Raw genomic sequence first — 27,486 nt, forward strand, 5'->3', positions numbered from 1 at the left:
GCAAAGTTCTAAACCTTTCAAAGGCTTACAAGGGACACAGGAAGAGCCCTTAGAAGGGGTAGGAGAGACATAGTCTCATGTTTTGTGAGCTCTTAATAAAGCCATACATAGGTTTCCTTCTCTTAGAGAAACCTGATATGTAAAAATTCTTCTTGACAGGAAAGGTAAAGCAGGAAGTGATTATTCATGTTACAAAAGAATTAACTGCAGGATCCTTTAAATAGCAAGCTCCCTTAGTGCACTGAAGATCTGACTCAATTTGCAAAAATGTGATTGACACTTGGCATTTTAGTAGCATCTTTGTTGGGCAGAGAGAACTATCTGCCATTATAAAATGCAAATGCAAGCTGAACCGTCAGCTTCTCAAGGCTTTGTTGAGTACCTACTGTATGTCAGGGATGCTCGTAGGGCATCCCTGACAGAACTAAGGGAGATCTGTACCCAGAAGCCATTTAGAGGGTCACTGGGAGGGCGAGACACACATGCAGCCACCACAGTGTGGAATTGCCTCGATACCAGGGCCCAGGGAGGCTTGGGGGCTGGATGAGCCAGGAAGGAGCTAGGCTGCGTGCATGTGATGAAGTGTCCAGGAGTTTAAAGGAAGGGTAGATCAGGAAAAACCAGCTCAATAGTATATTGGGAAGACTCGAAAACTATGCAGTTATGCTTTATATATCCCTGAGTCCCCAGTGCCTAATCCCCAGCCTTATTACTTCTAGCAGCCATCAGTTAAGCTGTGTTCTTGGACTCCTCATAAGAGGGAGACGGAAGCAAACCCAGGATGTGCTTCTCTCCAGTTTTCAACAACAGGCAGCAGCTGTTTATTTCTTAGGACCTATCTTCTTGCAGCAGATTCCTTTGCCCTCGTCCAGCTTTACCTTGATAGAGCCCACGTGTAGAATGCAGAAAATGAGACTTGCTGTTGAGGAAAGGAGAAGCAAGGTTGTGTGCTGGAAGTGGATGGGGTTCTGAGTTCCCCAAAGTACACAGGGTTTAAGTTCAGCGCCGAGATGGACCCTTGACCAGATTCCTCCCCCGGCTCCTTCAGGCAGGCCCCATGTGCTGCTTCCCCCCAACTCCACTTAGGGCGATTTTCTGTCCCCATCAGAAAAGCTATGAGCTTTCACCTCTAAGTACTAAGATAGGAGCAGCCTTGGGGAGCCTAGGTCAGTATTCCAAGCCTTTTCTTGTTAAAAAAATAATAATACCTGTTATTTAAAAAAATGACTATCTCCATACATATATTTATTTATAGATCATGTAATATATTGCTGTACTAGTTGATTAAGAAAACCCAAAAGAAGCTTCTAAATATTTATTATTAGGTTTAATGAACTTACAGAAAACATAAGATTGACTATTATGTGGTTTTAGACATTGGTGAAAAATGGACATTTGTCTTCATGGCTCAGGTACATAGTTTTGAATATCTTGCTAAACCCAATAGTTCCATATTATAATTAGATAACTTAAACACCTATATCAAGGGTGGGAGAAAACCCATATTACAAATTATCTTGATAACTCAGAGTGTTTTGTGCTGATTGGCTTGTCCTCGTGTTCACCCCCCAACATGGCTGACAAAGAGTTCCCACCCAGGGGCTGAAGTGGTAGCTCCACCATTTTCTTGTTGACTTGGTCGTGTGTTGAGTATTATCTACAACCCCTACTTTCTTTACCCAAATCTTCTCAAGTCTCTCATCCATTTAGTGAGGGTGATTTTAGTTAAAAGGGGTAATAGTCATAAAGAGGCTCTACCAAGAGGCCTCCCAGAACTGCAGGGTGCCCCATGGAGCTGAAAGCTGGCCCTGGCAGCCGCCCTTGTCTAGGGGCACAGCTGTCCCTCAGGCCGCTCCATGCCCTCCGAGCACCCCTGACTGCCTGACCTAGAGGCTGGATGAAGGAGCTGGTGTCATTCTGCAACTGGAGCGTTAGAGAAGTTGAATGTTTCTCTTTTTAAAATGAAAACAATGAATAGATGTTTTCTTTTTTTTTTTTTTCATCTTGTTCACTAATTCCTGAAGTGAGTGCATCCCAGTTTGGAGGGCACTGGCTCAGAAAATAAGCTTAACTGCTTTGCTAAGCTTCAGGTTCTTTAATTGGGAAGGTGGGCATCATAATACTGTGAGGATTAAGTGAGATAATGCAGGAAAAGTGTCTGGCACATAAACAGTGGTTACTGTAATCTCCATTCCGATAGCAAAGCTTCAATAGATCCATGTCTAGGTAATTTGAAGAAAGCTGCTTTTTAATCGACCTGGTTCTGATTGTTATGATGACTCATTTTACCTGCTGGGGTGAGAATATGATACAAGAAAATTGGAGTGTTTCTGCCTTTGTACTTGTCAGGAACCAGGAGAAATCTGAAAAGGTTGCCTTGTTTATGCTCTTATGCTTCTCCTTTCTGTTGATAAGTGATGAAAATGGTTCACAACTCAACTTCAGCCTGGGCAGATTTCTGACAGCAGAGTCAGCCAGCTAATTTTGGAATGCAAAACTAATCTCAGAAAGCAAATTCTGCTTTGAGTTGCTTATGAACTGTCTGGGTTAGCTGACATTATACGTGGACAAGGTGAGCACACCAGTCTGGGTGGGCGGGGTCGTTTGATCTGGAAACACTTTGAGAGTGTATCCCTAATGGATATGCAAAGTGCATTTGACAAGGAGCCCCTCACCTACCAACCTTCTTCCTGGAAAACCTACCCCAATATATTGAATTTGTAAAAGTCACTTGTGCTTTCTTTGTCTCCTGTTGGAGAAATCTTTTTTTATATATACATTTATTTATTTTTTATGTTTGGCTGTGTTGGGTCTTCGTTGCTGCATGCGGGCTTTCTCTGGTTGCGGCGAGCCGGGGCTACTCTTCATTGCGGTGGGTGGGCTTCTCATTGTGGCGGCTTCTCTTGTTGCGGAGCGCGGGCTCTAGGCACGCAGGCTTCAGTAGTTGCAGCACGTGGGCTCAGTAGTTGTGGTATGCGAGCTCTAGAGTGCAGACCCAGTAGTTGTGGCGCACGGGCTTAGTTGCTCTGTGGCATGTGGGATCTTCCCAGACCAGGGCTCAAACCCGTGTCGCCTGCATTGGCAGGCAGATTCTTAACCACTGTGCCACCAAAGCCCCATTGGAGAAATCTTTGCTGAACCCAAGATCACTAAGATTTTCTCGTATGCTTTCTTACAAAAATGTTGCAGTTTTAGCTCTTACATTCAGGCGTATGATCCATTTTGAGTTCATTTTTGCGTATGTGTTCTTTATAGAGCTCACTTATCTTTTCCACTTCCATTCTTTTACTGTAATTTCTAAGTTGCTAATTCGCTGCTTGGGGTTACACGTAATTTTCACTACCCTTGTATTTATTCATTCTCCCTTTGTCCATCCGTCCGTCTGTCCATCCATTCATTCATATTAAGCTGCAAATACAAAAGGAAAAGGACAGGAGATTGACTGAGGTGGGCATGAGGCGAGGCCCAAAGACACATGAGTTGTTTAATCCATGTATAGATAAACTAACCAGCCTCTGGATTGGTTGGCTCTGCTAATTTGCATCGGTACCAGAAGACCCGTCTGCCTCATCTGTTGCCTCCACCTATTACCAAGTATACAAAATCACCGTGGATTGGGAGAACAGTTTAAAATGGTATTGCTGCCTAAGAAGCCATCTGTTGTGAAGGCAGTTGTGCCCGTAGATGTGAGCGGTCTGAGTTGTTGGTTGGGCTGGCGGGGCCCTCTGTTATCGGCTGTGTTCACACGAGTTGTTGCTGAGAGGCGGGCATTATCTCTGTAGGGTGGGAATGATCATCACCCACATTTTGCACAACTGAGGCCCAGAGAGGTTAGCATCACGTAGTCTTGGTGAAGGAGAGGGCATCTGAGAGCCGAACCTGCACCTGTAGTTATCTGCCACCTCTGCACTTGGGGAAATGTTGCTGGACTCCGTCTGGGGGCGGGGTGGTGCACAAGTGTTGTTGGCCTTCTGTCATTGTGTGGTTTCCCCTCTGAAGCCCCTGCTGGCCCTGAGACCTGTAGGCCACTCTGCCTGTGCCTGACCGCAGACCAGCACTTTGTGGTTTCTGTGCTGCAGGCCTCAGGTTAACCGAAGTCGGGCAACCGTGTGTGGCCCTGTTATTTTAAGTATTGGTAGAGGGGAAGCCCCTTGAATATGACTTTCCTGGCCTTCCAGGGCTGCTGGGCTTTGGACTTCTCCAACATCTGATCTAAAGTGCTGTTTTGTTTTGTTCTTGTTTTTGTTTGGTCCCTGTTCCTTCCAGTGGAGGCCATAGTGGAGTTTGACTACCAGGCCCAGCACGACGATGAGCTGACGATCACCGTGGGTGAGATCATCACCAACATCAGGAAGGAGGATGGAGGCTGGTGGGAGGGACAGATCAATGGCAGGAGAGGTTTGTTCCCTGACAACTTTGTAAGAGTGAGTACAAAGCGAAACCCTTTTCCTGTCTCCTGTGTGGGTTCTACTGCCCAAAGCTGTGGCGGCACTTGAGGAGGAATTTCATGGGACTCTTTAAGAGCTTGACCTCTTGTATGCTGTCAAGAGGAGCACGTATAGCTTTGCCCTTCATATCGGGGGATACTTGTTTTGAAATCACTTTCTTAAGGCCCGGAATGTTCTCTTTCCAAACTGTGTATCACTTAGAAAATGCTGGAAAAATGTCAAGCTTGTCAAATTGTTTTATTTGTGGACTTTTTTTATGCTTTGATAGTTTCAAAGACTCTTGCCCTTTACCATTCCATTCAAAATGGAGGTGAAACTCAGTTTTGACCACTTAAATCAAGTAGCAAACTAAATGCAGAATTCCAATTATGCCATGTTTCTAGCTTTGTATCATATTGCTTTCTTGATAGGAGCAGTATTATTTTCTTTTTCCCCTTCATGGCCATGAAGCATTGAGTAAAATCTGTTTTTTCAGTAAGGTTTTGAAAATTATGCTCTTTGCAGAAGGGTTAATTACAAAAAATGTAACTCAGTCGTGTTAAGAAATTTCATACCACACAGTTGTAAATAATAGTGGGAATTAGGTTAAAAAAAGGGGGGGGGGCGGGAAATCACCTGCAGGCTGATCCCAGAGGGAAATACCAAGTGGGTCTAAAAAGTCCCTGGACTGTATCCTTCCTGCCCAGCGCTGGGCCAGATGGGCCTGTTCTTGGTGGGGAGAGCTATGTGCAGGAATCCCCGGGGCCCCTGCTGTAGTTCCGGTGGCACCAGACCATGCCTGAGACCTGGGGCCATAGGGGGCAGGTGGTGTAGGGGACGCTGGGCCCAGAGAAGCAGGTGCCCCCCTTAAAGAGCCGTGTGGGCTACGTGGGAGGGTTTTATGGAAGGGGGTTGTTGAGAAAGAACAGTGATATGCTCCAGGCTTCACCCCCTGGGCCCTCTACCGGTACCCCGCCCCCAGTCTAGAACAAATAGAAAGCCAGTTTCATCTTTCTTCAGGATCTTGCCTCAGAGGATCCTGCTAACTTTTTCCTTGTCCTTTCTTCTTGGTGTGCAGAAAGCTGGGGAGAGTTTTGTGGGTTACCTGCTGATAAACCTTGCTTTCTGTGAACAGTCGTGGGAGGATAGACATTTTTTCTTGGACTACAGTTGAACCTGGCAGCCCTCTCTCTCCCATTTTAAGAGGAGGAAAGTCTCACATCTGGGTCCCCTTGGGTTGAGTCTACTGATGTGTAAATGAGGGTGAATCCTTTTGCCCTTCCAAACAAAATCCCCAATTTGGGGACAAGGACCATCCTTGAAGTTCAGCCAAATTCTGGGTTGGAAGGGGGACTTTTCTGGATAAAAGAGGCAAAGCTTTCAGTGAAGATGAAGGAGGAAGGAGTGAGAGGGGAGGACCGTGGGAAGGAGAAGGGACTCCAACTCCAGTTTAGAAGGTGGGCCCCGCTTTGGAAGCCTTTAATGTGTCCTGTTGGCTTATTCCAAACCACAAATCCACAGCCTCTGAAACCTCGAGGTTGGCCTTTGCTCAGGGCCGGGGCACCATAAGCGTTTGTGGAGGCCAGGGCAGGGAGGGCAACGCGGGAAGAGCCCCGGGAGCACCGGGGAACAGGAGCTCGTCACTGTGACCAGGGCGGGGTGATGTGCTTCACCGCCAGGACCTCTATCCAGCCCGCTCCATTCGCTCGGCCTTGGGCTGGGCCAGCGTGGGCCACGGCAGCGGATCCTGCCCCACGGTGGCCCACGCGCTTTGTCTCAAGGGGAGGCTGGTGGGAGATGGCGGGAGGGAGGGAGGCCAGCAAGGTCAGGGGTTATCCCGCCGGCTCCCCGCTCTAGGCTTGCCTGGGTCTGGCTGTGTCCCTCTGCCAGATGGTGGCTGCTCCCATCAAGTCCCTTTCTTCTATACGTTCCTTTCCCCTCATCCCGGCAGGCCTGGGGCTCCCTTGTCTCTAGCCCTCAGCTGCCTCCCCGGAGCGTCTCTCTACCTCACCTACTTTGTAAAAGCCTCTTTATTAATCCCACCTCAGATTACCTAACTCGAGTGTGCCATCTGGGTTTCTCCCCCTCCCGAGCCCGACTGCCTCATCAGGCTAGTCTGAGGATTAGAGGAGACAGTGCGTGGAAATCACTTAGCATGTGGCCGGCCACCTTCCGAGTGTGCCGCTGTCCCTGTGGTGAAGGAAGGGACCCTCTCCCCTGGCCTGGAAGCCCCTGCCCTTGCCTAACACTTGTCTCACCTCGGCTAGAGCACCTCCAGGGCGGGGAAGTCTCATGCTTGGGAGGTGCTTGTTCCACCTGGGCCAGAAAGGATGTGGCAGGACCGGCTGGGGCTGTACCACTTGTGGCTGTTAGACTTGGCAGAAAAAGAAACTTCTCTTCTTTCGGATGGCTGAGTCTATCTTCAAGTCTTCACCCACTGGGAATGTTTTAGGCCTATTATTGAAAATCCAGTAGGTGGAGGCCGTAGGGTTTAACAATAAAGAACACTGCCATAGAGAGTTCTAGAAGCTGAAAATACATCTTTAGGTACTAATAATCATATTGGCATAAGTTCACAGTTTTGGAAGTGGGTTTACACATGCCTTATTTGGCTTAAGAATCATCTGTCCCCAGACTGAATTGGGTAATCTTGTGGCATCCCGTTGTTTATTTGTGTACCTTTATGCCAGTGTTACCGCTGTCAGAGAGCTTACCTTAAGCATTTTCTTGATTCATTTATCGGATCCTTAAACAGTGTCCCAAATGAACCTGATCCCCTAAAGTTTGGGGATTCAGTACCCACCCGCAACTCTGTATTGTCTCAATTTCTCAAAGGAAAAATACCAGGCAGTCCGGCCATCCCATCGTTAAGAAGATGCCTGGGCTTTGCCAGCTCTGGGGCTGAAATTTGTTGGCACCCGTAAATGTACCTAACCAGGCCCCGTGGCTTTTTGGGTTTGTTCCTCTTTTTCTTTTATTTAGTTAGTTATTATTTAATTTATTTACTGTACATGTAGAAGAAGAATCTTTTAAAATCCCTCTTCCCTTTCTTCTCTATACCTCTCTCTCATCCACTTCTTTTAGAATACATTTTTCTTTATCCCTCCTCCTTTAAAAAATTTATTCATTTTCAGGTGCGATTTACATAGAGTAAAATGTTGAAGTCATAATTGTATGGCTTGATAATTTTTTTAATGTAAGTGCGTGCCTCTGTAAGCATCATCCAGATCAATTTTATTTCTATCCCTCTAGAAAGTTCCATCATGCCTTTTCCCAGTCATTCCCCCTCTCATAGGTAATCTGTCATCATAGGTTAGTTTTGCCTGTACTGGAGCTTCATGTAAATGGAATCATACAATATGTGCTCTTTTATATATGGCTACTTTTGCACAACAGAATGTTGTTGTGTATAGCGGTACTTTGTTCTTGCTGTATAGTATCCCATTTTATGAATAAACTGTAATTTGTTTATCTACTCTCCTGTGGAAGGACATTTGGGTTGTTTCCAGTTTGGGTATTTTATGGAGACAGGCACTCATTTCTCTTGTGTATATACGTGTAGGAGTGGAATTACTGCCCTCCCTCACTTTCAACATATATGTTTTTCTCTGTTTACATATGTGGCCTCTGTGGAGGAGGGGTGTCCCACCTGTGCTGGGGCCTCATTTGTGCCTGAATGTGCTGGTCTTTGCATGGTTGACCTTTTGAGTATGACCGCTGAGGGGTCCTTAAGCACAGAACTCAATGTCCCAGGGATCATTTGATTGTTGGGCCCATGAACTATCAAAGGCTCATTCTTAGATTGTTAAAAACATGCCAGTAGAGAGCATGTGTCAAAGTTTTATTGAACTCATCTAATGAGAGAACTAGCATAATAACAAAACTGATTCAGTGAGGATGTGAGGAACTGATTAAAAAGTCCATGGAAAGAGGAATGTTCAAAGAAGATCAAAATGAAAACAACATTGTAAATTCAACTATACTTCAATAAAATTTTTAAAAAAAGGACAAAGAAGATCAAAATGGGTTCATGTCTTAGAGGACAGTAAAGTCTTAACCTCTGGGGTTATCATCTCTACCAGAAAAGAAAAAGAGGCTATGGCGTACCTTATTGTTTTTCTACATGTTATCCTCGGACTTTTATAGAGTTGTAAAATGTCCTAATAAAGTGTTGGTTAAGTCAGGTTATGTTTTCAGAGGGAATCAGATGACCCTTCGTGGTGTGGGGGGCACACTTATTAGAAAATGGATCAGCATGACGTTAAAAGTTCACACGATGATCATTTTTGGCTTCATTTCCAAGTTTTGGGTATTTTTTTTCTGTATAGACCACAATAGAGCATAATATGGGATATAATAGTAGGAGTCACTAGGATGAAATCCTCAAAGTCATTCATTTAAAAAAAAAATGGCTGCCCTCCTGAGACCTGAAACTACCACCTAGAACAGAAGGACAGCCACCAATGAGAGGCAGATGTGGGCTCTTTCACAGGGGTTCATTTTCCCCATGTTGGATTCACTGACCAGTGTCCCCCTTTCAGAACCTTACCTCAGAGGCAGACAACAGTGGCCATGAGTCCAGCAAAGGATTTATTAGCAGCCTTTTCCTGAGTTCTCCTGACATGTATCCACAGACAGACAAAGGAATTTCAAAAGGCAGAGGCCTTGAACCCATGGCTTGGGCCGCCATGCACGGGTCTGCCTGCTTTGGGGGGCGACCTTTGGTGAGGGGCAGCGGGACCCAGGCTCTTGAGTAGAAAGCAGGAAACTGCAGCAGGGGTTAAAAGAATGTGCTTGTTGATCTTTAAGTCGCCTGTGCGCATAACACTAGCACCCGCCGCCGCAGCCACAGGCCCCTTTGTCGAAGGCCGAGGTGTGTTTACTTGTAGTTGCAGGTCTTCTGCTGAGTGTAACAGTTTTCAGCTGTTTCCTATTGCCTCAGCTTTCATCTGCTAGGTGTTTTAGATCTCTCTCTGGCATATCCAGAGCCTTTTTTGTATTTGTGTAAAGTGGCTGGTGAAAATGGTCATATTTTTCATCGATGAGGTGGAAGGTGAGGCTTTTGCCTATTTGCACCAGTCTGAGACAAAGCTCACGCTTACTTTGCTTGTCTTGATTTCAGAAAGAATCACAAATTTACTTCAGCAAGTGGCATAACAGAGAGATTTCCAAGTTGCTATTCTATACTCAGAGACCCTGAAGTAGATCTCTTGGATCCCATTTCACTTTGCTTTTTCACCCCAAGGGCCACTGATTTTGTGAAGTGTATGGGATATTGTCTTCAAGGTACTTGTGTCTCTTGTAAAGGCGGCGCGAGTTTTCCAGGCGTGTTTCATAATGTGCGCAGCCTCGTCCTGCGCACGACTCTCGTGGTGATGTGCTCGGGGGTGGGGGTCAAGCCGAACTCCTCAGGGAGCGTTTACCGGGCTGCGACGTGCTGGCACCAGAGGCTGTGAGCACAAATGAGACGCCTGAAAAGGAACAAGGTATCATTACGAATGTAACTTCTTCCACAGGAGGACAGTGTTAGCTCCTGTGACCTGGCCTTTGGTCACACTTTACTCTGGGGCGCACATGTTAGACATTGTTCTGCAAATATGGTCCTGATTAAAATGCCACTTGTGAGGGTTTTGACTGGATTCATCAGGCAGCTCTGTTGGAACACGCTAAGTGAACCTACAGTTATCTTTTGGCCCTGATTGTTGTGTTACTTTATGGAATAATAATGACAACATTCTGGCTGCCTGGCTTTGTATGCATTATGTATAATCTGCTCGTGTCTGTCTGTGTACAAGGACTAAAATTTGTTGAACACTTAACGCCAGGCAGGAGTGAGCCTAAGCCCTTCACATGCTTTATCTCATTAAATCCTTTACACCCGTCTATGGCATAGATACCATTTTTTTTATCACGCCCATTTTTTAGAAGAGATAACTGAGGCATCTTAAGGTTAAAAGACTTACAAGCTATGAGAAGCAGAGAACTTTGGAACTTGAGCAGACTGGCGCCAGACCCTGAGCTCAAGCAGGCAGCATTATCTGGGTGTCCAAATTGTCCTGATGGGGTTAAGCCCCTCACCATTATTACCCGCTGCATCCTGCCTTCCCCAAGTGTCCTGTCAATATTTTGCACATTTGTACCACTTGGAGAGAAGTCTCTCAGTTACTCTGCTAGTCTTTTTTTTTTTTTTTAACTTTTATTTACTTTTACTTTTGGCTGCGTTGGGTCTTCATTACTACACACGGGCTTTCTCTAGTTGCGGCGAGCGGGGGCTACTCTTCGTTGCAGTGCGCAGGCTTCTCATTGCGGTGGCTTCTCTTGTGGAGCATGGGCTCAGCAGTTGTGGCATGCCAGCTCTAGAGTGCAGACTCAGTACTTGTGGCACGCGGGCTTAGTTGCTCCGTAGCATGTAGGATCTTCCCGGACCAGGGCTCAAACTCGTGTCCCCTGCATTGGCAGGCGGATTCTTAACTACTGCGCCACCAGGGAAGCCCCTGCTAGTCTTGAGTTAATAAAAAATTACGAAGTTACTTTACAAGTGGCATCAAGTAGAGATTTCCAGGTTGCTATTCTATATTCAGAATCATGGTTGTGAACTTGTTTTCTGCATTTTAAAGGATTCTCTTCAGAAATCAGGTATTTCAACTCAAAAGAGCAATCTTTGCCTGGATTTATGGGCTGGTGCTGTTTTTCCTATGAATTCTGAAAGCAAGTCAGTTCGGGAAAATATTTCATTTTACTCATTTGTAAGGAGGCTTGTTATTTTGTGGTGTTTAGGGTATGCTTTTCAGAAGGATCTTGGTTGTCTTTTCTTAGAGTGGTAAATAATCCAGTTGTGTGACTATCTAGTTGTTCCCCATCCGTGGGGCCCTTGCAAACAACCAATTCCAACTCGAATTATTCTTTAAACTTTCAATATATAGTTTTCTTTTAGGGAACAAAATCTTAAAATTAACAACTGGAGCCTGTTAGATGCTGTTATAAAAAATGGTACTCGGGCTTCCCTGGTGGCGCAGTGGTTGAGAGTCCACCTGCTGATGCAGTGGACACGGGTTCGTGCCCCGGTCCGGGAAGATCCCACATGCTGCGGAGCGGCTAGGCCGGTGAGCCATGGCCGCTGAGCCTGCGCTTCTGGAGCCTGTGCTCCGCAACGGGAGAGGCCACAGCAGTGAGAGGGCTGCGTACCGAAAAAAAAAAAAGAGGTACTCCGGGAAGGGTCCGGAGTAATTAAAGACAAGTGTGTTGCCAATAAAAGCCACACCAGTTGGCTGATTCCTCAGGCTTTGTCACTTGCAATGCAGGAAGTGTGTGTGTGTGTGTGTGTGTGTGTGTGTGTGTGTGTGTGTGTGTGTCTGTGTGTGTGTGTCTGTGTGTCTGTGTGTCTGTGTGTCTGTGTGTGTCTGTGTGTGTCTGTGTGTGTGTGTGTGTCTGTGTGGAGGGGTGTCTTGTGACTCAGGGAGAGTGGTCCCCTGACCGAGTTGATCTTGCTGATTATGCATAATGGAGTTTTATTTTCTTAATGACCGGATTATCGAATCTGAGCTTAGAAAGGGACTTGGGAATCATGTGTTTCAACCCCCAGCTTTCTAACAGGTCAAAATCTAAACCATGTAAGATGTTGCTGTGATCATTACTGGACACTTAAACTTGTATAGTGTGGCTGTCCCACAGGGGACCCTAAACCAGTGAGTCTCCAGTCTGGCCCTGCTCCAGGCACACTGCATCGTCAGAAGTTTGGAGTAGGGGCAGGAGTTGGTGTAGAGGCCTTGGAATATTTTTAAAAATTCATGTGACTTGCTGCTTGATGAAGCTTGGGCACTCCTTTTGTACATTGGGACTGATGGGCAGTGTCATCCTCTTTAATATCTTTTCTCAAGCACATGGCTTGGTAGCCTGTGACCTGTAGTTCTACATTTGAAAATATTATGTTATTTCTAAAGTATGTTTATGAATATGTAAGGAAACATAATCATGCTAGAAATTGTAAAAACAAATGTGTACCACAAATACAAAAACAACGTACCAATATGTAAACAATGCTCTATGTGAGTCCATTAGAATTAATACATGCTGATTGCAGATACTCTGGATTAACTAAACACTGGACTAAACGCTGCCTTCTACCCAGTGGTAGTGAGGTGGGCAGAATTTCTAGCAATGGTCCCCAAGATTCCACTCCTTGAATCCCCAGAACCTGTGAATGTGATGAGCTATCATTCCAGTAATTGTGTTATGTTATATGGTGCAGTTGACTTTACAAGAGAGAGATATCCAGGGGGGCTTAATCATAGCACGTGAGCCATTAAAAGAAGAGAAATTTCTCTGCCTAGTGGCAGAAGAGGAAGTCAGAGAGATTGAAACTGTGAGGAGGACTTGTGGCTTTGAAGATGGAGTGGTCATGTGAGAAGGCGTACAGGCAACTTTATTGGAGCAGAGAGCAAACCTTGGCTAGCAGCCAGCAAGGAAATGGAGACCTCAGACCTCCTGCTTCAAAAATTGGATTCTGCCAACAACCTGAGTGAGCTTGGAAGTGGATTGTCCTCCCAAGCCTCTAGATAAGAGTCCAGCCTGGTTGTGTGTGGCTTAAAATACAGATAGCAAACTGTATCTGGGGCAGTTTGCTCCTTCCCTACTGGCATATTGTCAGTGGAGACCAAATGGGAAGTCTGGACTCTCACCCTCTGCCCTGGGCTCAGCAGTAGTAAGTGGCCCCCCTCACCTTCTGCACTAGATAGTGGGGAAGATGTTGCGGAGGAGGGAGCTGGAGAAAGGGATTCATTAAACCCATGTAGGAAATCTTGAGCAAAATCCTGACCAACACGTACATGAATCTGACCAGAATTAATGTGCCAAAAAGTTTGAGAAAATAAACTACAGTGTGAAATGCCACCCAAGTTTTCAGAGTGACCTCTAGGTAACACAAATGAAGAAGACCAGAATAGCCTTGCAAGGGCTCTAGAAACTAAACTGCCATGGCATCACAGCCCACAAAAGTAGCCCAGGATCTATATGCTTAATCTAAATAGGGTCAGTGCCTGCTAAATTTAAATAGGATCCAGAGTCTTATAACATAGTAGCTCAAATGCCCAGGATACAGTAAAAAAAAAAAATCACCTGTCATACCAAGAACCAGGAAAATTGGAACTTAAATGAGAAGGCAATCAACAGATACCAACACTGGGAAGACTCAGATGTTGGAACTGTCTGACAAAAGCAGCCATCAGAAAAATGCTTTAATGAGCAATTACAAACACTATTGAAACAAACAAATAATTAGAAAATCTCAGCAAAAATTAGAGGTATTAAAAAAATGGAAATTATAGAACTGAAAAATAAATCACCATATTAAGTTCACTGGATGAGCTTAATAATAGAGATGACAGAGGAAAGAATCAATGAAGTTGAAGACAGATCAATAAAATTTACCCTATCTGTTGTCCAGACAACAGATGGAAACTAGTCTAAAAAAAAAAAATGAACAGAGCCTCAGAGACCTTTGGTACAATAACATTAGGTCTAACATTTGTGTCACTGGAGTCCCAGAAGGAGAAGAGAAGACTATAGAAATAAAAAGCATTCGAAGAAATTATGGGTGAAAACTCTCCAAATTGGGCAAAAGGGATAAACCATCAGAATCAAGAAGCTGAGCAAAACCCAAACAGGATAAACCCAAAGAAATCTATGCCAAGACACATAATAATCAAACTTCTCAAAACTTCTTTGTCTTTAGACAAAGAAAAAACAGAGAGTGAGAAACAATGTTTTACCCATAGCAGCAGAATGATTTGAATGACAGTGGATTTCTAATATGAAATCATGGAGTCTAGAAGGAAGCGCACAGCATTTTCAAGTGCTGAACAAAAAGAACGTTCCACTCTGAGTTCTACATCTGGTGAAAATATCCTTCAGGAATAAAGAGAAAATAAAAACACTCTCAGACGAAGGAAAACAAAGAAAATTTGTCAACAGCAGACCCACCCTTAAATAATGGCTAAAGAAAGTTCTCTAAACAGAAAAGTAAATGATAACAGGAGGAGGCCTGGAACTCCAGAAAGAAAACAAAACAAAACAAAACAAAAACAGTGGATGGGTAAAAACAGAAGTACGTTTAATAGGCTGTTTTTATCCTCATTAGCTTTTAAAATTATGTTTAATGGTTGAAGCATAAGTTATAATATCTGGTGTGATGTCAATATATGTAGAGATACTATATGAGAAAATTATGTTTAAAAAGTGGGGAGAGGGGACTTCCCTGGTGGTCCAGTGGTTAAGACTCTGTGCTCCCAATGCAGAGGGCCCGGGTTTGATCCCTGGTCAGGGAACTAGATGGCGCAACTGGGAGCCTGCCGCAGCTAAGGCCTGGCGCAGCCAAATAAATAATTAAGACCTGGCGCAGCCAAATAAATAAATATTTTTTTAAAAGAATATTAAAAAGTGGGGAGAGAGGGACTTCCCTGGTCACACAGTGGTTAAGAATCCACCTGCTAATGCAGGGGACACGGGTTCAAGCCCTGGTCTGGGAAGATCCCACATGCTGCGGAGCAACTAAGCCCGTGTACCACAACTACTGAGGCTGCCTGCTGCAGCTACTGAAGCCCACGTGCCTAGAGCCTGTGCTCCGCAACAAGAGAAGCCACCGCAGTGAGAAGCCCATGCACCGCAACAAAGAGTAGCCCCCGCTTGCCACAGCTAGAGAAAGCCTGCGTGCAGCAACGAAGACCCAAATGGAAGTAAGGTTTCTACACTTCACTTGAAATGGGAAAGCATTGATACCAGTAGTCTCTGGTAAGTTCCATATGTATATTGTAATAACCGAAAAAAAAAAGGGGAAAGAGGAATGATAAACAGGAAACAAAGAGAAAACAAATAATACGATGGCACGCCTAAGCCCTAACATCAATAATTACTTTAAGTGTAAATGGTCTAAATATACCAATTGATAGAGATAACAGAATGGATGAAAAATGTGACTTAACCATGTGCTGTTTACAAGAAACTCACTTTAAATATATTGCTATAGGTGCATTAAAAGTAAAAGGGTGGAAAAAGGTATACCATGTAAAAATTAATTTTAAAAAAAGCAGGAATGGCTATGTATAATATCAGATGAAGTAGACTAGCGAGCAAAGAAAATTACCTGAGACAAAGAGGGACATTACACAATGATGAAAATGTCATTACACTAAGAAAACACAACAATCCTAAATATGTATGAACCAAACAACAGAGCTGCAAAGTACATGAAGCAAAAACGGATAGACCTGAAAGACAGACACATCCACAATAATAATAGCTGGGAACTTCAGCATCTCTCTCTCAGCATTTGAAAGAACTACTAAATAAGGTATCAGCAAGGATATAGAAGAACTGAACAGCATTATCAACCAAGCAGTTCTAATTAATATTTATAGAACACTCCACTCAAAAAAGAGCCTAAAACACATCTTTTTCAAGTACTCATGAAACATTTACCAAGTTAGACCATACCCTGGGTCATAAAACTGACCTCAATTTATTTAAAGGAGTGGAAATAATACAGAGTATGTTCTCTGACCATAATGTAATCAAACTAGAAGCCGACAACAGAAAGATAACAGGAAGATCTCCAAACACTTGGAAATCAAATAACACACTTCTGAATAATTCATAAGTCAAAGGGGAAGTCTCAAAGCAAATTTTTAAAAATACATCAAGGTGAATGAAAATGAAAACACAGCATATTAAAGTTTATGGGACACAGCTAAGGTAGTGCTGAGAGGAAATTTTATAGCACTAAATATTTAAGTCAGCATGGAGGAAAGATCTGAAATCAATAATCTAAGTTCCTACCTCAAGAAACTAGAAAGAGAAAAGATCCCCTGCCCCCACCAAAGCAAGCAGAAGAAAGGAAATAATGAAGATAAGAGCAGGAATCATTGAAGTTGAACACAGAAAATCAACAGAGAAAATCAGTGAAAAAGCTGGTTCTTTAAAAAGATCAGTAAAATGGTTAAATCTTTTTGTTTTTTTTAAAATTTATTTATTTATTTTGGGGGGACTGCGTTGGGTCTTCGTTGCTGCACGCGGGATTTCTCTAGTTGTGGCGAGCAGAGGCTACTCTTCGCTGCAGTGCACGGGCCTCTCATTGCGGTGGCCTCTGTTGTGGAGCACGGGCTCTAGGCACGCGGACCCCAGTAGCCGTGGCATGCGGGCTCAGTAGTTGTGGAGCGCAGGCTCCATAGTTGTGGCACATGGGCCCAGGTGCTCCGCGGCATGTGGGATCTTCCTGGACCAGGGCTCGAACCTGTGTCCCCTGCACTGGCAGGCAGACTCTCAACCACTGCGCCACCAGGGAAGCCCGGTTAAATCTTTAAGATGACTGAAAAAGATAAAAAAGAAGATATAAATTGCAATATTAAGAATAAAACAGGGGTTATCACTACAGATCCTGCAGCTATTAAAAAGACAGTAAGAGAATACCACAAAGAATTCTATACACATACATTTGACAATTTAGATGAAATGGACCAATTTCTTGAATATCACAAACTACCAAAACTCATCCAAGATGAAATAGGTAATCTCAGTAGTCCTATAACTGTTAAAGAAATTGAATTCATAATTTAAAAGCTTCCAAAAAAGAAATCTCCAAGACTAGAAGGTTTCTTTGGAGATTTCCACTAAACATTTAAAGAACAGGCACCAATTCTACATAATCTCTTCCAGAAAATACAAGAGGAGAGAATGCCTTCTTGTTCATTTTATGAGGCCATTACAACTTGATACCAAAACCAGACAGACAGTATGAAAACCCAACAAACCAATATCCCTCAAGAGCATAGACACAAAAATCCTCAGCAAAGTACTAGGAAGACAAATCTAGCAACATATAAGAAGAATTATGTACTATGACCAAGTGAGGTTTATTCTAGGTATGGAAGGCTGCTTCATTGTTTGAAAATCAATGAATGTAATCCACCATATCACCAGACTACAGGAGGAAAAAATAATCACATAATCCTATCAATTGATGCAAAAAAATCATTTGACAAAATTCAACACCGATTCATGATAAAAACTCTTAGCAAAGTAGGAATATAAGGGAATTTCCCCAGCTCGATAAAGAGCATCTACAGTTAACATCATGCTAAAAGTGGTGAAAGACTGAATGCTTCCCCCGCCCCCGGAACAGGAACAAGGCAAGGATGTCTGTTCTCACTAGTCTTATTCAGCACAGTACTGGAGGTCCTAGTCAGCACAATGCTGAGAAAAGAAATATAAGGCATACGAATTGGAAAGGAAGACTAAAACTGTCCCTGTTTGCAGATGACATGATTCTCTATGTAGGAAATCCCAAAAATCTACAAAATAACTCCTGGAACTAATAAGTAAATTCAGCAAGATCACAGGATACAAGGTCCACACACAAAAATTATTTCTCTGTCCTAGAAATGAACACATGGAAACACAAATTAAAATCACAATACCATTTATAATCAATCCTAAAACAATTGAAATACTTAGGTATAAATCTAACAAAACATGGACATGATGTGTGTGCTGAAGCTACAGAATGTTGATGAAGGTATTCACAGGCGATCGAGATAAATGGATAGGCAGATACCATGTTCGTGAATTGGAAAAGTCAACAAGGTAAAGATGTTCGTTCTCCCCAAATCTATAGGTTTACTGTAGTTCCTGTCAAAGTCCCAGTAAAGTGTTTTTTTGTAGACTAGCTTATTTTTCAATTTATATGGAAAATCAAAGGAATTAGAATAGGTAAAACAAGTTTGAAAAAGAAGAACAAAGTAGAAGGCGTCTATTCGATTTTATGACTTACTTTAATAGCTAAAGTAATTAAGACAGTGTGGTATTGGTGGAGGGATAGACACCGAGGTCAATGGAACAGAATAGAGAACCCAGAAATAGACCCACACAAATAGGTCCAGCTGATCTTTGACAAAGGTACAAGAGCAATCCAATAAAACAAAGAGTCTTTTCATCTAATGGTACTGGGTCAGTTGAGCAGTCAGAGGCAAAACTGAACCTCTACCTAAACCTTATACCTTATAAAAATTATCTCAAAATGGATCATAGATTTAATTGTAAAACATAAAACTATAAAAGTTTGAGAATTAAACACAAGAGAAAATCTTTAGGACCTAGGCCTAGGTGAAGAGTTCTTAGACATCACACCAAAAGGACATTAAAGAAAAAAAAATCAGTCAGATTTCTTCTGTCAGAAGAAATTAAAAACTTCTGTGAAAAACCCTGTGAAGAGGATGAGAAGACAGGTTACAGACTCAGAGAAAATATTTGCTAACCACATGTCTGACAAAGGACTTGTATTCAGAATGAATCAAGGACTCTCAAAATGCAATAGTAAGCAGTCAAAAAATCCGATTAAAAATGGTTAAAAGATGTGAACAGCCATTTCACTGAAGAGGATATACAGATGGCAAATAAGCACGTGGAAAGATGTTCAACATCATCAGCCATTAGAGAAATGAAAATTAAAATCACAATGAGATAGTACTATGTATTCTAATATCTATTAGAATGAGCACTAGAATGGCTGAAACAAAAAAATAGTAGTAATGCCAAATGCTGGCAAGGGTATAGAGAAACTGGTTCTCTCAGACGCTGCTGGTGGGAATGTAAAAGGGTTCACCCAGTCTGGAAGATAGTCTAGCAGCTTCTTATAAAACTAACTTTGCACTTGCCACGTGACCCAGCAGTTGTATTCTTGGACATGCATCCCAGAGAAATAAAAATTTATGTCTGCACAAAAACCTGTACCGGAATGTTCGTGGCAGCTTTATTTATAATAGCCCCGAATTGGAAGCAATTTGAATGTCCTTCAGTGGGTGAATGGTTAAACACACTCCATTGTTATACAGCAGAAACTAACACAACATTGTAAAGCAATTATACTCCAATAAAGATGTTAAAAACAAAAAACACACTCCAGTCCATCCATTCAATGGAATACTACTCAGCAATAAAAAGGAATGAATACAGGCACCAACTTGGATGAATCACAAGGGCATTGTGCTTTGGGAATAAAGCCAATCTCAAATGTTATATACTATATGATTCCATTTATATTACATTTTCTAAATGACAAAATTACAGAGTTGGAGAACAGATTACTGATTGCTGTGGGACAGTGACAGGGCGGGGAGAGGACTGGTGGAACTATAAAAGGGTAGCACAAGGGAGTTACTTTGTGGAGATGGAACAGTTCTGTATCTTGATTGTGATGGTGGTTACGCAAATCTATACGTTGGATCAAATTGCATAGAGTTACACACACACACACACACACACACACACACACACACACAGTTTTTGCATCAGGGCATGCAAAAACTGATGAGAGCTGAGTAAGAGGCATAGTGTAGTTATCAGTATTATACCCATGTCAGTTTCTTCCTTTTGCTATTGTACTCTAATCATATAAGATACCATCACTGGAGGAAGCTGGGTGAAGGGTTCATGGGACTCTGTGCACTATTTTTGTAAGTTCCTGTGAGTAAATAATTATTTCAAAATAAAAAGTTAAAAAAATAATGCCACTGGGTTTCACCTTTGGTTGTACCTAAGCATCCACTGAGGAGCTTTATAAAATCCCGACATCCGGGCTGTACCCCAGACCCACCTGTATCTCTGCTCGTGAGTCCCAGCATTGGTATGTTTAGGATTCCTAACTCTTGTTCTTGTTTTCCATTAAATTAAAAACAAACAAACAGGGACTTCCCTGGTGGTCCAGTGGTTAAGGCTTCGCCTTCCTATGCAGGGGGTGAGGGTTCCATCCCTGGTTGGGGAGCTAAGATCCCACATGCCTCGCGGCCAAAAAACCAAAAAACATAAAATGGAAGCAATATTGTAACAAATTCAATAAAGACTTTAAAAATGGTCCACATTAAAAAAAACCTTTAAATAAAAGCAAACAACCAACCACTTTCCCATCCTCTTTTCCTTACGCCATAGTTCTCCAGCCTGTCCTGGGTGTTCCAGTCATCTCTCCCGTGGTCAGATTCTGTCATCTGCATTGTGTTGTGTTGGGCATGGCTGGGATTTAGGGGAGCCCCGCCCACTGTGCAGGTACAGGGAGGTGTCACCATTTGACCTGTCTGTGGTTGGCCTGGAGAGCGGCAGAGCCAATGAGAGAAGCAGAACGGGAGGAGAGAAGAGTGGAGGAGGAAAGAAGTGGGTGCAGGCGAGAGGAGGTGGAGGGCCTCGGAGACAGTGTTGATGAAAGGGCCTGGGTGTAGGACACCGCCTGGCACGTCTCCTGGGGCAGGCTCATCCTGGGACTGCTCTGACGGCCGTCCTGCTTTTGCCTCACGTTGAGGCTCCAGTGATGATCCTGAAATACAAATCTGATCACATTCCTTTCCCCAGGCACTGCACATACTTTAAAGATCCTTCCTTGGCCTTTCCCTTGGTTTAAGCTGGAGACTAAACTCTTGAACGTGGTCAGCCCATGGGCTGCCGACCCCCACCTTTCTTTCTGGCCTTGTCTCCCACCTCCCCTCCCTGCACCCCATTAATGCCTTCTCTGCCTGGGAAACCATCCTCAACCTCCTGACTCTTATAAACACCCGTTTTCTGTGAGTCTTTGTGGTGCGATATTTCTCTCCTCAGTAGCACTTGTCACTCTTGGGATTTAAAATCTGTTTTTGTGGCTATTTGACGATGTCCCTCTTCCCTATGGCCTCTGTGCAGCATTGTGTCCTCGGTGCCTGGCGCACAGCAGTGCTTTTCCGTATTTGTTGAATGGGTGACTATCTTTGTTGCTTGTTTCCCCACACTTGTGGTTATTGGCACCGTTGGAAACTTAGCCCTTACTCTTTGCACGGTAGTGGCAGTGGCCACTTAAATAACCCGTGGTCTTAAGCTGTGACTTCCAGAAGCGATATGGCCCGAGGATTGCCAAAGGAACTGATCCTCCTGGCCCCTGGGAAATGCAGCTGGGTCAAGTTCAGTGGTGGAGCTAGCAGTCGATTTGAAGATGGCATGATGAGCAGCGGTCTCAGGCTTCCATGTTGAATTGATGCTTATGTTCTTTGTTTTTTTACCAGCTTAGAGTTCATTGCCTGCTGACAAGATACCACATAGCCTTAAATTTGGGGGCTATAAGGATGTACGCAGTAATATAGAAAATACGTATGCTGTGAGTGAAAATGCAGGGTATATAATTGTATATGTAGCATGTTACACAAACTACCAAACAGTGTGTATAGGGGGAAAAAATGCTAAAATGTTAATAGTAGGGGTTTTGGTTTCTTTATTTCTCAGATTTTTAAAAGTTTATTTAAAATGGAAAAGTATGTATTTTGATCTGATTTGTTTACTTCTCCTCAGGGATTGAGGTGCATTCATCCTTCAGCTTCTTGTGATTGGGGTAGCTCCCAGGTGTATGTTACTTTTTCTAAATTGTTGTTTTTTAAATCCCCCTAGTCTTCCAAGAGAATATCAGGTTAATGAAAGCAGCAAATGAGCTGGGTTAATGGACCCCTCGCTATGTAACTTGGTTTGAGTTTTTATCAGGTCTGTAGGTATCTGAGTGTGCAGTGATAAAGCATCTTTACTGACAGGGCGCGGGGCCCGCAGGGGCCGCGGTTGGACGCGATTGTGACGCAGGCGTGACGCGGGCGATTGTGACGCAGGCGTGACGCGGGCGGGCGTAGCCACTCCCGAGGCGCTCGCGCTGCTCCTGTCGCGCTCTGAGGCAGTCGTAGCTCCGCCCGTAACACCAGGCCCGGGCCACCCCCAGGCCTCTGCTGCCCGCTGCCCGCCATGGACGACTACGCGGCCCTGTCAGACACCGAGCTGGCTGCCTTGCTGCGCCAGTACAACATCCCACACGGGCCCGTCGTCGGTTCCAATCGGAAGTTCTACGAAAAGAAAATCTTCGAGTATGAGACCCAGAGGTGGAGGCTCTCGCCCTCTAGCTCATCGTCCTCCTCTTTGTCCCGTCGGTCCTCGGACTTAGATTCAGCGTCCGTGGACTCGGATGTGTACGATCTGCCCAAGAGAGAGGACGCCTTACTTTACCAGAGCAAGAGCTATAATCGTGACTACTGTGAGGAGAATTACTTGACCACCACGACTTACGGGGAGCCTGAGTCTGCGGGCACATCCGAGGGCTTCCGCCAGCCCTCGGCTTCACTCCGTGGTGCTGACACCTTTCAGCACCAGGGTCGCGATGATGGTCTTTTCTCTTCTGAAGAGGAGGGCAACGATAGGGAACGCCCCGTGTATGGCCGGGACAGTGCCTACCAGAGCATCGCACACTACCGCCCAGCTTCCAGCATCTCCAGAAGCTCCCTGGGCCTGTCCCGTTACCCCAGCTACTCCTCCACCTCTGCCGTGTCCTCGCCTTCATCTCCTCTTTCGTGGCTCGACCGCCGTGCCATCCGGCCAGAAGAGTGGGCCCCTGAGGCTGCAGAAGAGTGGGTCCCTGAGGCTGATCTGGGCGAGGATCACGAGCTCCCACTTTGGAGCGACCTGCTTCAAGTTCTGATATTTACTCTAATATTGTATCTTCTCTATCGCTGCTTGCTGGCCTAGGATAGCGACCCCTTCCGGGCGGAGCCCTAATGCTCTGGCTTTGTGGCTTGGGGCCAGCTGATATTTGAAGTCCTACATGACTGCCTTAGCAGTGTTTTCTGGGGGAGGGGGGTTGGGGCTTATTATGCATGTTCTAGCTTGGGGGTGCTGGGACAGGGGCAGTGTAGCAAACACTGCCTTCCCCGGCCTTGTGCTGTCAGGGAGGCAGCAGGCCTGGGCCTCTGCAGCATGGTGGGCCTGGACAGGTGTTCCTCTGGAGCCTCCTGGCCCTACTTGCCTCTGACCCTTAGGGCCTAGGAGGGCAAGAGCCTTCTCCTGGAGAGAAGAACATGGGTGTCATCATTGCATGCCTCCTATTCATTCACCTCATTGGGGGGGATTAACCAAAGGCCACCCTGACATTTCCACAGGCAATAAAAAGACCGTTCACTTAAAGAAAAAAAAGAAAGCATCTTTATTTTATCACAGATCGTGACTCAGAGCGCTGGTTTTGGGGTCAGAGAGCTGAGAGCTGAGCTCTCCCACCTTGGGCAAGTTATTTAAGCTTTCTGAGTTTCTTTCATTCATTTATCAAATGTTTATTTTGTGTTTGCTGTGTTATAGGCACCAGGGAAGACACTGAACAAATCAGACAAAAATCCTTGCTCTTGTGTGACTTACATATAATGAATAAGTTATATAGTATTTGGAGGGAAAAAAAGCAGGGGAGGGGGAATATGAATGTTGGGAATGGGATTGCAGTTTGTGATAGGGAGGCCAGCAAAGGCCTCACTGAAAAGGTAACCTTTAAGTCAGGAGTTGAGGAAGTGAGCAGGGGAGCCCTGTGGGGATCTGTGGGAGAGCCTTTCAGGCAGAGGCAATAAATAGCACATGCAAAGGCCCTGAGGAGGGAAAGTCCCTGGTGCATTGGAGAAACAACAGAGACCACTGTGCTGGAGAGGAGACAACCAGGGAAGAGCAGCAGGGGATGGGCTTAGAGGTCACGGGGCCACTGTAAGCCCTGGGACTCTGAGTGAGATGGGAAGTTTTCACGGCAGCAGTGGAGTGATTTGGCCGGGGATGCTCTCACTGGTTCCTTCTGGCTGCAGTGTTGAGAACAGACTGCAAGGGGCAAGGGTGGAATCAGGGAGGGCAGTTTGGAGGCCAATGCAGGAATCCAGGGGAGACCAGTGGAGAAGTGGTCAGATTCTGGATACTTCTGAAGTTAGAGCCCCCAGGATTTGCTGAGAAGGCTGGATGTGTATTGTGAGAGAGGGAGAGAGGAGAGAAGGGTGACCCTAAGGTTTTTGTACTGAGCCCTGGCAAGCAGTTTGAGGAGGTGAGTCTGGATTTCAAGGGGCAGGGCCAGGCTAGAGATAGGAATTTGGGGGTCCTTCAAAGATCAAGATCACCAGGGGCGAGAGTGTGGTCAGAGGCGAGAGGAGTCTTGGGTCCTCCAGTGTTGAAAGTGAAACCAGAATTGAGACTGACAGGGAGTGGTCAGAAGGGGAGGAGAAGAGCCAGGCAAGTGAATGTTCTGGAAGGTAGGAGGAGAAGGTGCTTCAGGTCAGGGGGAGAGAGTGGTCACTTGGGCCCGGGCCCTCTCCGCAGGTGGCTCCCAGCGTGGGGCATGAACGGCAAGGGGGGTTCTGGGTGGGGGGAGGTGGCTGGGCCTAGATCGCTGCCCATGGCGAGCAGTGGAGCAGCCTCGGATGGTTCCTCTGCCTCTGACGCAGCTGCTGCTTCTTTTTTTTTATAATTTTTCTTTTGGCCGTGCTGCGCGGCATGCAGGATCTTAGTTTCCCAACCAGGGATCGAACCCACGCCCCCTGCAGTGGAAGCAAGGAGTCTTAACCACTAGACGGCCAGGGCAGTTCCTGAAGCAGCTTCGTCATCTGTGAAAGGAGACAGTACTCAGATCCTGGTAGAGTTTTTGTAAGGGCTGCAGTTATTTTCTCACGTGCCAGGTACTGGGGAGCTCCGGGAACACAAGGATGAATAAATAATAATGTATGTTAAGTCCAGCTACACATTATGAATATTGTTATTAATAATGATGAGCACCTGGCATAAGGGGAGCTCAGGGTAGGGGCTTTCCCCCCCACCCTTCCAGAATGAGTCCAGGTTTGGGCATATAAATGAAAATTGCTACTATGCTTAACCGCAAAATATAACACTCTCCTATTATGTTCATGCATTTAAGTACAGAATGTCTCTAAGGTTTTAAAAAATGTGATCGGTAGTACTGGAGCTCTTAAATCATATTGTAAGAGTTAGAATTGAAAAAAAAAGTTAGGTTCACATGCCCGCCAAATGTACGAATTCTTCAGGCTGATAAATTTCGAGGTGAAAAAAAAGTTGGCGTCTCCAAAAACAGGGAGCAGAACATTCCAAGTTTATAGCACAAAGTAAATTTGATGCATTGTATAAAATCTTTATTTAAGGAGCCCTTAAGGAATGTATACCATCTTCCAAAGTTTATTGAAGAACATGAAATGGAATCATTGGTAGTTGTTTAAAATAAAAATGGTAATTTTTAGAATAAAAGTTTTCATATGTGAACAAGTTGCATGATAACTAAACTTCTCCGTTTTAGATTTTCAACTCATCCATTTGACTTTTATTTGATGATGACCTTTTTAAAAAAATTGTTTATTTATTTTGGCTGCATTGGGTCTTTTTTGCTGTGCGCGGGCTTTCTCTAGTTTCAGCGAGTGGGGGCTACTCTTTGTTGTGGTGTGTGGGCCTCTCATTGCGGTGGCTTCTCTTGTTGCGGAGCACGGGCTCTAGGCGCACGGGCTTCAGTAGTTCTGGCACGCGGACTCAGTAGTTGTGGCTCGCAGGCTCTAGAGCACAGGCTCAGTAGTTGTAGCACACAGACTTGGTTGCTCCACGGCATGTAGGGATCTTCCTGGACCAGGGCTTGAACCCGTGTCCCCCGCATTGACAGGCGGATTCTTAACCACTGCGCCACCAGGGAAGTCCCGATGATGACCTTTTAAAGATCATATTTTCATTTAAGGTTTCTTTATATATGTAAAAACGTCTGTAGCATGGGTAATATTGAAAAGCTGATCTTCCCCCTTCCCCACAATTCATTGTGTGCTGGAAGAGAGCCTGTTGTTGTGCCCTTGTCTTTCTACTAAGTCATTTCATTCAGCCTCTTCTGCTGTGATCTGTGAGCCTGGTGAGGTCAGCCACATTCAGCACGTCCTTACTGCGGTCTGTGCCCAGGACTCAGCGGGCTTTGACCTGGAGCAGTTTGTGCCCAGTGATCTAGAAGCCGGAGTCTGCATTTATTAGCCCCAAGACCTTGGGGAACCTATTTAATCCCTATGCCCAGGTATCCATTTATTTCCTCCTGTGAAAAATGGGAAGGCCACAATGGTATACCTCTTTGTTAGTGTCCTTGGAAGGATGCATGAGATCACATGTGTAGGGCAACTCACAGGAGTGTTTGATACTTATTAATCAGTTAACAAATATTAGCTATTAATAGAAGTATTCAACCACTCTGAGAGACTGGAAAAATACAGAGATGGTGTTTGTCAGTTGGATGCTGTGGGCAGCGGTGCTGAGCTGGAGGTAGGGGTGCAGGTTTTCTTTGTGGTGGGGGAAGTAGCAGCCCTGGAAGATGGAAGGGTGGGGGAGCTGTGCAGGGAGGGCCACAGTCTGCGATGCCCTTCGTCCCAGTCAGCCTGGCAGGGAGCTTCTGAGCCAAGGCTGCCCAACGGAGGACCAGAAATGGGCAGAAACAGGCAGAAGTGGCCAGGCGCTGACACTCCCTGCCTGCCCCTCAGGGCAGTGATTGGCAGGGGCTGCCGAGGGGAGCGCGACCTCAGCTTGAAAGCAGCCTAGGATCTGGGGCAGATGCTGAAGACAGGAGGTCTGTCCTGAAGGGGCATGTGGGCAGCACACCTCAAGGGCTGCCCAGGAGATATTTCATTTCACTTTAGTTTCTTAACTCCCAAGGGGCTTTGAAATACTGTGTTTCCCCCTGCCCCCAGGCTCAGGGGTAAATTTCATCATCTGTCTGCCACTGAGGAACATGAGACAAGAAGTTCTCGAGGGAGCTTCAGCGAGAGTAAAGGTGAAAATGTGAATGTCTCTTTAATATGTGGTCACCGCATAGGTTAACACGAAAGCCACACACAGATGTATTTAGCTCCTTGTGGAATGAGGTGCATGACGTTGGCCCCTTTTCGCCCTTCGCTGCCTGTTTTGCTCGTCATGAAGGAAGGAGTGTTTCATTTGTTGTCATCCTCCCTCTGGGACCACCACGTTTGTCTCAAGAAAACCGACAAAGAGATGATATCCTGTGTCTGGGTGTCCGGGTGGAAAACAAAGCGGGCTGGCCTGCGTTTGTGAGCCAGGAGGTTGTCTGAGCCAAACCACATCCTGCCCCGGCTTTCTTGAGGCAGGTGGTCCCAGATGGAGGCCTAGAGCGAGGAGCCGTGGACCTCGCTCCCCCGAGAGACCTGGGACGCCGCTCCGTTCCCAGGTGGTGTGGGGACACTGTGAC

General features: G+C 45.1%; 1 protein-coding gene and 1 pseudogene across 3 annotated transcripts in view; both read left to right on the forward strand.

The window, feature by feature from the left end:
* SH3KBP1 (SH3 domain containing kinase binding protein 1) overlaps positions 1–27,486 on the forward strand; it is a 346,493-nt gene that overhangs the window by 44,196 nt on the left and 274,811 nt on the right. For 2 of the 3 annotated variants that reach the window (XM_027096156.1, XM_027096157.1), the window contains one exon: positions 4,267–4,424. In XM_027096156.1, coding sequence (XP_026951957.1) covers positions 4,267–4,424 — 158 coding nt within the window. Of the gene's footprint in view, positions 1–4,266; positions 4,425–27,486 lie in introns of those variants that run through there. The other variant, XM_027096159.1, reaches the window with a different exon arrangement.
* Positions 20,277–25,690, forward strand: LOC113614538 (emerin pseudogene; annotated as a pseudogene).

This window comes from Aethalodelphis obliquidens, unplaced genomic scaffold (genome assembly GCF_003676395.1).
Source record: "Aethalodelphis obliquidens isolate GAN/ISIS:26980383/991018 unplaced genomic scaffold, ASM367639v1 scaffold99, whole genome shotgun sequence".
Classification (NCBI taxonomy): domain Eukaryota; kingdom Metazoa; phylum Chordata; class Mammalia; order Artiodactyla; family Delphinidae; genus Aethalodelphis; species Aethalodelphis obliquidens.